At 47.3% G+C, this 12447-nt stretch overlaps 3 protein-coding genes across 3 annotated transcripts; 1 reads left to right on the forward strand and 2 right to left on the reverse strand.

Moving 5' to 3' along the window:
* Positions 1-496: 496 nt before the first annotated feature.
* On the forward strand, positions 497-4002 carry TRUGW13939_04136 (uncharacterized protein; the record flags this gene model as incomplete). The annotated part of the gene is made up of 5 exons (XM_035487313.1): positions 497-1454; positions 1514-1661; positions 1735-2440; positions 2495-3232; positions 3289-4002. 5 exons carry the CDS (start codon positions 497-499, stop codon positions 4000-4002), a joined length of 3264 nt encoding a protein of 1087 aa, XP_035343206.1.
* Positions 4003-6487: 2485 nt separating this feature from the next.
* On the reverse strand, positions 6488-8080 carry TRUGW13939_04137 (uncharacterized protein; the record flags this gene model as incomplete). Its single annotated transcript, XM_035487314.1, has 1 exon — positions 6488-8080. One exon carries the CDS (start codon positions 8078-8080, stop codon positions 6488-6490), a length of 1593 nt encoding a protein of 530 aa, XP_035343207.1.
* A 2171-nt stretch (positions 8081-10251) lies between these two features.
* On the reverse strand, positions 10252-12088 carry TRUGW13939_04138 (uncharacterized protein; the record flags this gene model as incomplete). The annotated part of the gene is made up of 4 exons (XM_035487315.1): positions 10252-10607; positions 10807-11796; positions 11844-11962; positions 12015-12088. 4 exons carry the CDS (start codon positions 12086-12088, stop codon positions 10252-10254), a joined length of 1539 nt encoding a protein of 512 aa, XP_035343208.1.
* Positions 12089-12447: the final 359 nt, after the last annotated feature.

The raw sequence follows: 12447 nt of genomic DNA on the forward strand, positions 1-12447 counted from the left end.
TATAACTTTTACGACTCGTGTTGTGAAGAATTCTAAATGTTTGGACAAGCTAATGCATGCATGAGTATACGTGTGTATGTATGTATGCATGTATATATTACTCAGCACCTCACCGAAACGCTTAGACGCTGGACCATCTAAAACTGTTGAGCCAAAGATTCCTGCATCTTTTCTTATATGTACTGCCTCAATAAAGTCAAGAAAGTCAGAAACTACATTTTCAAATTGGTTTCAAATGTTACGGACGGTTATTTGACATAGCAATAAAACAGGCTAGTACATATACAGCTAAGTCTCAGTAGTCAGATCTCAGATTACTCTAATGCGTGGTGGTATGACACTAAACAGTACCATGACCGAACCGTCGTGTATATTACCTGTATTAACTATGTATCCAAGCAAAATCTGCACGCTCCTCATCCTCATTATTGACATCCAGAATGTTGTAACAGTTTGCACTCAAAGGTTGATTTATTACAGGTAGCTAACCAGGAGAATGGCTTATGAGCTGCGTACGCGCGACCAATACACAGTATGGATTGTTTGTGCCCTGCCAGTCGAGCAGATTGCCTTGGAGGCTGTTCTCGACGAAAGGCATGCTAAGCTAGGAATCGACGCAGCGGATGACAACGACTACGTGCTCGGCCGGATTGGAATCCACAACGTAGTAATCGCATGTCTGCCCGCGGGCTTGATGGGAATCGGTCGAGCGGCCTCAGTTATAAAGGACATGGCGCGCAGTTTTGAGAATCTAAAATTTGGCTTGATGGTAGGTGTGGGTGGTGGGGTTTGGAGCCCAGAGAATGACTTGCGTCTCGGAGACGTCGTTGCCGGTGTTCCTGAGGGAGATAATCCTGGAGTCGTGCAGTGGGATTTTGGAAAGACAGAGAAAGGGGGCAAGTTTCGACGGACGCAGTCCTTGAATAAACCGCCAATGATCTTGCTTCATGCCGTACAGACTTTGAGAGCAAGAGAATGGACAAAGGCCGGAAATGGCATTCGCACACGCCTGGAAGAAGTGTACACTAAGGATTCGACCGGGTTATCTGATGCTTTTCAATTCCAGGGAGAAGAACATGACAGACTCTTCGAGGCTACTTATGATCATGGTGATGGTGATTTGCCTTGCAGCCATTGCGACTCCAAATCAATCGTGCAAAGACTTCCTGCTAGAGAAGATCCCCTTAATCCAAGAGTATATTACGGCACCGTTGCTTCTGGCAATCAGGTTATCAAGCATGGCATCACGAGAGACAGAATAGCGAAAGAGCATAATGCTATCTGTTTTGAAATGGAGGCGGCTGGATTGGATGGGTTTCCGTTCCTCGCCATTAGAGGAATATGTGATTACGCCGATTCCCATAAGAACAAGCGATGGCAACCATACGCGTCGTTGACAGCAGCAGCTTATATGAAAGAGCTTCTTAGCGTGGTGAAGGAGCAAACACCAGTTAGTATGTTTTCACCCCTGTGTTAAGCAACTAATCTACCAGTCTTACTAAATATCAAATAGAAAACTCTCTAAAGCACTTCATGGCTCCTCGCAAGAATCCGAATTTTGTCGCACGACAGGGCGTGGAACGGGAGATAGAACGTGTAATAAAACGCCAGAGTGTCGGCAGTCAGGTCAGAATAGCTTTATGTGGCCTCGGTGGCATAGGGTGTGTTCTCATCACTTCAATGTTTCCTATCCCCTTCGCGAATATTTGAAGCTTACACTACCTATCTTTTCAGGAAAAGTCAAATTGCTTTGAACTTTGCCCACAAGAGCAAGACCAACTATAACGTCTTTTGGGTACAAGCAGCCACATCTGAACAGTTTCATTCGGATTATTCCATGATTGGAAGTATGGCAGGAGTGGTGAATGACAACTCCCGCGCAGAGGACAATTGCCATGCCGTCAAACAATGGCTAGATTCTGACAAGTCTGGTAACTGGAGGCTTATTATTGATAACCTGGACGATATCTCGGGCCCAGTTGGGAAGCTGGTATCGGACACACTTCCTTTATACCGAGGCACCATCCTCTTTACGACTCGCAACGAAAATATTATTGGAGGCCCTATCGACGAAGGATTCCGCATTCGACTAAGTGAAATGACCGACTCCGAGGCAAAATATACCTTCCAGAAGCTTGGTGACATTAGCGATGAGGATGTGAACTCGGAAGCCACAGGACAACTGCTGGAACTATTTGGTAACATCCCATTAGCTATCGCACAGGCTGCTGCGTACATCCGAAAACAGCGAGTCAAGGTCTCAAGATATCTGGATCTCCTCCAATCGTCCGAGTCGAGCCAAGTGACGTTGCTCCAGAAACCCATTACCAACAAGCTTGGCCATACGCAAGATTTAACGGGGGGTTCCGTCATGAGCACATGGGGATTGTCCTTTAATTACATTCAATTTAAGAACCCGTCCGCTGCCGCGCTTTTGCAGGTCATGTCATTGTTGGATTTTTAGAAGATTCCGCGTGAAATTATTTCAACGTAGGCTCTCGCTGGGCTTGGTATTAGTGACTTGGAGACCCTGGACGACGCAATTGAGATTCTCCTGTCGTTTTCCCTAATTGCAGTCACGCAAGAAGAAGATGAAGATAACTATGATGTTGATTCTCCGCAATATCAAATGCATCGACTTTTCAGTCTGTGGACAAGAACACTGGCTTTGTCCCAAGGAGAAATAATCCTGACCACTCTTCTCTCCATGCAAGAAGTTTTCCCCGAGGAGGTATCCGATGAAAACTTTCTGAAATGGAGCCATCTCCCAACTCACGTAACGAAGATTCTCACCTATAGTCGGGATTTACCCGAACGTCACGATAGTCGAATGGCGTTGACTTTAAAACTCGCTTCGTATTTTCTGACTGCTGGTTATTATGACATGGCAGAAGCTGCGCTAAAAGAATGCTGGGAGTTTTATCAACCTCAACCAGAAAAATACCCTACGGAGTATCTTTACTGTGTACGACAGTCTGGCCATAACGCGTTGGAGAGGGGAAATTTTGACGATGCCCTTTATTGGTATCAGAAAGCCGTCGACAATATTCAGAAACGACAGAAACAAGATGATGAGCATAACTATTTTCTCCATGAAACGGCCTTGCAAGAAATTGAAGTCAATATGGGGAAGGCATATTTTTCTTTGCAAAAGCTGGACACTGCAATGGAATATTTCCAAAGAGTACTGTCTAGAAAGCAACCAGAAGGCAAGACGCTCAATGAAGCAATGGTCAAGGCAAGGTTGCAGAGGCATTCCAATATTTTCACGAAGTATGGAAAGACTAGATAGAGCTTTTTGGCGAATGTCATGCGACCACCTTGGTGTCCCAGGGTATCCTTGGGGTTGCACACAAGCGTTTGGGTGAACACGACGAAGCGATAGTTCACTTTGGTGAGGCAGTGACTGGTCTAGAGAAAGCTCTAGGTGATAGCCACCCACAGACACTGCAAGCACGCAGCAACATGGCTGTTTGCCTGTCTGCCATGGGACACTATGACAGAGCACTACAGCTTCATCAGCAAGTTCTTCGAGGCCAGCAGGAGAGACTGGGAAATGCTCATACAATAACTCTCAACACACTCCACAGTATTGGGGAAACATACAAGCGGCAGGGAAACTACAAACTTGCGCTTGAAACGTATTTGGAAGTTCTTGCTGGTCGTGAAGCTTCGGAAGGGCCATCAAACCACTCGCTACGGTATTATATTACAGTGGATAGTATGGGAGATGCCTACACTGGCCTTGGGGACTATGATAAAGCGATTGAATCGTATGATAATTCTTGGAATGGCGTCAAGAATATATTGTCTGATGGTCACCCAATGGCACTTGAGATGCTTGAACGAAAGGCAGATGTCCTGGTTCTCAAAGGAAGTACAGAGAGTGCGTTCAGATGTATGAATGAAGTGTTCAAGGGACAGCTAAACAGCCTGGGACCGGAAAATCTTTCCACAATGAAGACGGAGGAGAAGATTGCTTTATTGATAGCGCAAATTTGACCGAGACCGGTCTTCTTCATGAACAGATTCCTCAACTTCACGGCTCTCTATTTCACGAGGCATTTCATCATCGACGTAGGCACGGTTGTAGGGTCGATGCCCGCATGAGACACAAATTCCGCCGTCGTCGATGTCGCCATCCTTCGCACCGCCGCACTACCAAAGCGCAACAAAAGGTTAGTATGCATTGCTAAAGGAAACAAAGAAAGAAATAGGATGGGTTGACTTATAGCAACACAGGGGGGAAGCATATTGGTTGGTCTTGGCCTGGAAAATTCGGGGATGCGGATTTATTGTTGTGAATTTGGAGTAAGAGAGACGAAATATTTAGATTCTTTAAATATATTTATGTTGAAGTGTACAAATGCAAACTGAAGAAGGAATATAAGGAGTATTTATAGACAAACATGGCGGAGTATTATAAAAACACATCTATTATCAACTCCTTCTTTAATATGTAAGGCCCTCGATCAGGCAACTTAATTCGTTTAGGACTCAGACCCTTGTCGCTAGCTAGCGCCTTCAGCTATTTCAATATTATATAAAAATAAACTAATGTTCTGTAGATATACTAAGTATATCACATTTATAGCATGTCCATGTACCAGTTAACCCTTTTTCGCGTTATATTTCCTATTTTAGCTAGATTAAAGCTATCAAATGTTTATTAGTTTGAGATCACATCCAGGATTAAAGAGATCTCAAGTGATTTGTTTTCTATAAAAAAAATAGACATTATTTGAAACCTATAATTATTTCAGCCTGGCGGCTATGACTTGTCTCCTAGTCGACCATAGGCCACAGTCGCTTCATATCACTGTAAGGAGTACCAAAAAGAGACCCCTTAGGGAGTGGGGATTCTTAATAATAGTCACATATTGACGAATTCTTTACTAGTTTACCAAAAATAGAGACTCTTTGATGAGAATTCTCGATTGTCATGTATTTTGTTTGTCATGTTGTGACCTACGCTCCAAGCCTTGAGCAATATTTCATCCTTCCGAGTTTAGACTTCAGAGTAGCTTTCAGTTGGTATTATTATATAGAAGTAATAGATAGCTAAAAAAAAAAAAAAAACACCTCTAGAGTCTCTTTAAGTATAAAGTCATAGACACATAGATATTTAGCTTATGTGTCAATTGATGTTCCAAATAAACCATGAGAAAACAGCCAAGGTTTAAAAAGCACACTTTATTGCTAATAATTGACAAAAGTTTGCCGAATATCCTGCCTTTTGGTACAATAGTAAATATATCGTGAATTAATGATATGAAAATAAAACGCATCTCACGAATTGTACTAGAATTTTACGTAGGATTAAGAAGCTTATTCGATATTTAAAAACGCATTCAATAGCCGATGTATTCGAGATACTATATAGAGTGTTTTTTTTTTAAAAAAAAATAATTAGTCGGCAGTATACTCTTTATTGACTCAGCTTCTTTATTTAGCTATATAGTTGATGTACTATTGCTCCTAAGGCTGAGCTTACCAAGTGGTGGCTCTACAAAAAAGAAGCCTATATCCCTCGGCCTTTGTAGCTACTTCACGGTAGTCAAACCAATTGATTTCATCAAGCTTGTCGATTCTACACGGACGACTGTAAATGTGCCCCTTTCTTTTAAAAAAAATAGAGTAATGAACCCAGTTTACAATGGCAGATAAATATCATTTGAATGAAACATTTTGAAATTGAAATTTGATTCGTCACAACATTGAAACATAAACCCAGTCCTCCCGAATTGACAATGCTATTCATTGAGCTACACACAATCATTATCAATTATTTAATATCTATATTGCAACTTTGCTATATCCTTCTATAAGTGAACAAGAAAAAGAAGGAAAAAAAAAAAAAACAAGTGAGGTAAACCATCAAAAACAGTAACATTGGTGTGCTGGTATCTGATACCTACCTAGCATTCACTTGCAGCATTTGACAAGGTTTTGGGCCGCGCGATTGTTGGTCTCAAGAAAGGAGAAAGAGAAAAAAAGACCAAATAAAACATCGTAGACTGGGCCCTGAACGCATCTATTTATACAAAATGAAAATCAAAAAGGTGCGGTCATCACGGAAAGTTATACATCGCGTCAAGATGGGTATGTGACTCGACTCAAGACTCGGTGCCTCTCCACAAGTTTCGCTCTTCTCACTGCGCTGTTCGTTCAAAAAATAAAAAATAAAACCATATTCAACACATTCAACGCAGCAGGATGGAAAGGACGAGGAAAATAGGAAACGGGTTGCTCAACAGAACCAGCCCTTCGCTTCAAGACAGAAAACATCACCATTACCCGAATTTATCAACACGCCGCTTGTTTTTAAGTAAGACAACCAGTGTAACGCCAGGGAAATGGAAGCAAAACGACAAAAAAAAAAAAAGACAGGGAAAAAGATCAAGTGCCGAGAGTTCAAATCGGGCTTTCCCTGCAAAGTAATATGCATGAAATATATGTTCAATTCAATGAATATGGTGTATCATGATCAAGCGGTTCCCTGAGGGTTGAACACGCCGGCACCGCCACCACCCTTGGGGCCGAGCCAGACGAGTTCGATCAGGCTGTGGCTCTGGTCCTCCTCGCGCGAGTAGACCTGGTGAACGTTGTCTCCGATGATGGTGGCATCGGACAACAGCCAGCGCTCTTTGGTGACGCCGTCAACGTCCTTGGGGCGTAGAGGGCCGAGACTTTGTTGGTACCCACTCATGTCCTCCTCCCAAGTCTTCTCACACTCGTCAAAGTTGATGGCATTCTCGGGGGTGCTGGCCGAAAGAGTGTACTTGACAATGGAGTAACCGTTGGTAAGCACCCAGTAAGTACGAATGGATTGGCCGGTGGTTGCGTCCACGCTGGTTTGTTGGTCAAAGATCCAGCGGCGCAGGACCGATCGCTTACCGGCAGCAGCTGCGACGGCGCTCATCTTGACGACGTCCTTGGTGTACCAGCTGGACCAGTGGTGCAAAGTGTGGATGGGGCGGCCAGACTCGAAAATTCCGTCGGGAGCACCAGTAATGTCCATCTGGTAGAGGGATGACCAAGCGGTAAGCTGGGTGTTACCAAAGCGCTCAATGCACTGGCCCAGCTTCTGGTCACCAGGCTGCTCGCCCCAGGACTGGCATTCATCGTAGTTGGCCATCAGGCCTGCCAGCAGCGGTGTGGACACAAAGACTCCGGCACCACCAAAGCCCATGTGGCCCCAGGTGTCGACCTGCCAGCTGGCCTCGGAGAGGGCGCCAATGTAGTGCTTCTTGGACGAGTCCAGCTGTTTGAGTTGCTGGGCGACGGAAGCGACCGAGGGTAAAAAGGTGTCGTCGTCGATGAACGAGACCCATTGAGTCTGGGGTCGCTTGGACTTGATGTGGTAGGTGAACGCCTCGACGAGGCCGAAGTAGCGGGCGGTAAACTCCAAGGGAGAGGACTCGAGGGTCACGTCGAGACCGCGAGAACGGAAGTAGGATTCCTGGACGGCCAGGTCGTCGTCGGATTCGGGGACCAAGACCAGCAGGCCAGCCTGGGAATCACCCAATGAGTACAGAAGCGAGGGCAACATGCGCTCGAGACGGTCGACGGTGGTGGCGAGACCGAAGAGCATTTTGGAGGTCTCGACGACATCGTGGTCCATGGAGACGTCGACGTCAACGACGGGCGGACATGGCAGGGGCTGGCCCTTGTTCTCGGGCGAAATGACCAGGCCACGCTCCAGCGCGTGGAAGGGAGGTAGCACGGGGGCCTTGATCTCCTCTAGAGTCTTGAACTGCTTGTCGCCGCTAACGTGATGAGGACGGATATAGGAGCGGGTGAAGTTCTTGCGCTGGAGCCATTCGGTGAAGGCGAGGGGGGGAGCAGAGGCGGGATCGAATTCGCAGCTGCCAAAGGTCTGCGGAGGCAGCTGCACCTGGGGCTTCTGGGGGGTGTTGGTATTCGAGACAGCAGCGGCGGCTGTATTCTGAAGCTGCTCGATGGGCTTCTTGAGGTTGGACAGGGCCTCGCGATCGTAGCGGTCGATGCCCCAGAAAAAGAAAACGATGGAGAGGATGGCGACGAGGGGGAAAACGGTTTTTAGGCGCAGGATAGGCATGGTGGAAGATCGTGTTGGCTGAGAGTTTGACAGCATAAGAGCGTGTGTTGGTGCCGGGAGAGTTGTAGCGGCGTGTTCCCAAGCTTGATTGGGGACTAGTGAGGTAACCCTAGTGCGCTGTGTCTGTCTCGTATATTCTCGGCGTTGATGATCCTCGAATGCGAAGTAATGGAATAAAATTAATTGGCCGGCGAAGAGGACTGTACAAGCGAGTGAAAGGTTGCGTCGAGACCAGCGCGACACTGTTCGGACGAGACAGGGCAGGAAGCAAGGCAGACGAACGCACGGAGGAGGAAGAGAAAGAGAAAGGAAAAAAAAAAAAATTGAATAAGAAAGATCAAAGGCCGGCGAGAGGAAGAGAACAGAGAACAGGCTAGCTGGGATTAGCAATTTTAGCACCGAGGGTCTAAACCTGACAAGCGCTCGTAGCTGGTCTTGGCTTTGGCTAGGGGAGAGGGAGACGGAGAGGGAGAGAAGAGAGAGGGCGAGGAGGAGAGAGAGGAGAGAGGAGAGAGAGCGATAAAGTGGGGATGGGCGAAAAAGGCGATAGGGGGGGAGGGCCGCGGCTGCTTAGTGGTGGTTTTGGCGGTTTAGCGGCTAATAAAGTAGACCCTGGTCCACCGCGGCGGCCCCCTTGATGGTGGCAGCCTGGCAGATTGGACATGTCGATGGTTATTATTGCTGTTGGTGATTGTCGCGATTGTCCGTGATTATTACTGCTTCAAACGTGTGCTCACTTGCTCACTGATGCTTCGCCACAGTGATTACGGAGGATGCGCTCTTACGCGGCGGGCGGACCTGCTGTCCTGGCCACTCACGAGCCCTCCTGACTGGCTGGCCGGCCTGCGCTAGGCCGAAACACGCAATCTAATGGGTCCGCTCTGGCCAATCAGGCAGCACTCGTGCCGGAATTGCGACGACCCACCTCGGACATAGCGCCAATCAGAAAGCGGGGACGGCCCCCGCTGATCCAGCACCGGGCCCGCTGTGATTGGCTTGCTTTTGCCGCCACTGACATCGGGCGGGGCGATTGTGCAGGGGCCCACCCGATGCCCCACAGTCCCTTTGCGGACCGTTTCATGCTTCTTCTGAATCTCTACTTGTATAAGTACATGTATAGACGCCGGATGGATGTATGCAAGTCCTGTGTCACCCGAGAACCGCTCTGTATCGCCGCACTCGAACAAACACTCATCGTCTTCCGCATTGAATCATCCGACCCTCAATTACGTCAGGGGTACACTCTACTCCGTAGTATCTCCACATCGTGGGATTCCGGCGATTGATCTTCAGGCCTACTACGTATACTAGCACACGGGCTTCATCTTATACGTAGGAAAATTTAAGAATACTAATTAGCCGCTTAGCGGACACCTTGGCCCTGGCCTGCCTGCTCGCGGCCGCTGGCGGGCCGGCAGGAGATTAAACTTTAATCTGTGCCTGAGGCAGCTAGTACTAATGTACTCTCTACCCAGTACTAGTGGCACACCCCTGTCTGCATGAGACGTAATAAGTTGTAACTGCTCAAAACGGTCCAACTGGAGCCTGTACGACACGTGTGTACAGAGTACGTACTACGTACGACACATTAATTAAAAACTGCCAAGCCCGCTCATATCGCAAAGGTACGTACTTTTTACTACGTACCACTCCACCTAACTGTCCCGTTCCTGGCATTCCTGGCCAAGTTCCAACAGAAAAAAGCGTCGATCTCGGCATCGATCGTCTCCACTTTCATCATCCTGGCCGGACTTGTCATCTTTTTTCTTCTTCGGAAGTCTGTACATATGAAGTTGCATTTACGGAGAGGATGATAGTAGTATGGCATGGTCTAACGTCTTTGCTAATAGTAATCGCTCACTGTACCGGGGCTGTTCATTTACTTTGCGCCCGTGATCTGCGCGCTTCCCGTTTGAAAATGTGGGTTTGCGGTATCACGACAGAATTAGTACTACGACTCTACTCCGTATGTGAAAATAATGATGCACCGAGTAATAATCAGAATTAATAAAATAAAATTCGTCCCGCCATGACGTCCTTGAATCTAACTCTTGCAACCCTTATCTGCACCTATCCGCTGGTTGCATGCATGCATGCATAACTCGGTCTTGGCAGACGCTAAAGGAAATCCTAGTTCGGCTCAATTCATCTACGGAATATCTACAAGCCAATCAATCGTCGTCGTAGTCCTCTCGGTCCTCGAATTTCATAAAATCGTTATCATCATGCGCTTCGTCTCCCGCGACAGCCTTCCATCCGGCCCGCACGCTCTCCACAACCTCGTCATCAAAGGCCAGGTCAAGGCTAGGCGGTGGAAAAAAAAGGACCTGATCTGAAGTGCTACTGCGATGAATCTTGTCGACACTATCGGTCAGGTCCAATGATCCAATCTGCGTGAAGCACAGTCTCCACAAGACAGTCGGTTCGTCTCCGCTGTCAGCAAATGACTCGAGTAGCAAATCCACTGCCTTTTGGAGAAGTCCCTGACCTTCCTGGCCAGATATCGAGACGCTTCCGTAAATGACACCTATCGCCACATACCAGATTAGCAAAATACTTTGTGCAAGAGTACAGTAAATGCAAAGCCAGAAATATGAAATAATGCTCTCTTTCAGTTATTGATATAGTTTCACCAATGACGTTCAGCCAATGTAGATAAGTTTGAAAAAATCATCACGAGAGAGCATTCACCAAAAGAAAAGGAAAAAAAAAAAAATAATACTCACATTGTCCATTAGGGCATTCTCCCGTCTCGCTGGAGTGAATCAGTAAATGAATTGGTGGCGCATCTGCGGTTTCACCAGCAAGAACCTGTCCAGGGACAACCACCACCGCCCCTGCTGGTACTGGACCGCCTTCAGCAGTAGGTGGGAAAAGACGACCTAATGACGACGAGACGACCGAGATCGATCGTGCCACTTTGTGTGTTGCAATCCGAGGTCCATTCTCTTCCACGGGCAAATCCCACAGCGAGCCTACAACATATCGGCTGCGTATTACTTCGCCATCTGATAGGGTGACTTGGTGAAAACCATCCTCGTCTTTTTGTGCATCGATGGACTGGATCCCTCGACCGAGGACATACACGCCGCCGCCCACTGCGAGCGCCCGGCAACCGACCTGGGCAATCTCTGCACCACAGCCCCATCTGGAAACCAAACTGCCAAAGCCCGGACCAAACAGCCCTATTGAAGCGAGGTGTCGCTTAATCCGAGGCACGGCAAATTTTGCACTTGTCTGCTGCGGCGACTGCTGGCTCAGAGACAGAGACGCCAGTGCATCGTAGAGTTCAGGAGGAGCATTGAATCTACTCGTCAGATACTCAGGAAATGGTAAATCCAGATCCTCTTCAACGACGGGTTTGTCATCACCGCCCATCTGGGCTGGTTGATTGATGCTGCGAAGAAACTTGATCAGCATCCTCTTTGCCTTCATGCTAATCGAGTCATCAGCGAATATATCTTCGCGACTACTTGGTACTCGTTGAAGACGGCTAGCCGCAGAATGCCCGCAGATCCACCAACTTCCCACTGCCTGAAATTCCAGTTGGCGGTAGACCCTGGATGAGACAAGAGTAGGAAGAAGCTTCGAGCGAGTGTATACAACGAATGGCGAAAGAGAAAGAGTGTAAGCTCTCGAGGCCGCAGCTTTCTTCCCATCAGATGTGGTTGACGGTACGTGAATGGAGACGTCTTCGAATGGTCCTCGGCGAGGATCTAAAACTAGTCAGTAATGCATGCGTATCATCGGGGACTGAACATACCTTGATTCACCGAGTCCGCCCACTCTCGCGCCTCCTCGAGACTAAAGGCGGCTTCGGAACCGCCGTAATATGTGTTTTTGTCCACATGGAGAATTTTCTTGCCTGACCGGGACAGGGCTCTAAGATGGTCAGAAAAACAACACATGCGAGGTTTCCCAGTGACCGACTCACAATGCGAGCAGCGACTGCGCGAGCCCTGTCCCAGAGATTGTTACATCCCACGACGTGTCTGCGAGGGCCTCCATATTGCTGACTTTTCCATGCAGGTTTCAAGTCCTACAAAGTTGACTTGTGGACAGAGACATCACGCTGCCTCTATATAATCCACGAGAATACCCTTGCTCTGAATTTCTCGAGTTTCTCTGGAGGCTCTGAGGAGAGAAGAAAGTTGGAGCGGTGCGGAGAAAAATTGGAAAGAGCAACAACAAACTAGTGGATCACGTGCCTCCCGCCTAGCTTTTATTCAATACCCACTCTTCATGTGTTGGATATATAAATAATCATTTCGTATTATTATTTGAGTATTATTATCTTCATTTTTTCTTCTGTCAAGTCCAAAGTAGTTGAAGTTGTACACTGTGAATTGCCTGTTCAAGTTTTGCCA

The sequence above is a fragment of the Talaromyces rugulosus genome, chromosome II (assembly GCF_013368755.1).
Source record: "Talaromyces rugulosus chromosome II, complete sequence".
NCBI lineage: Eukaryota > Fungi > Ascomycota > Eurotiomycetes > Eurotiales > Trichocomaceae > Talaromyces > Talaromyces rugulosus.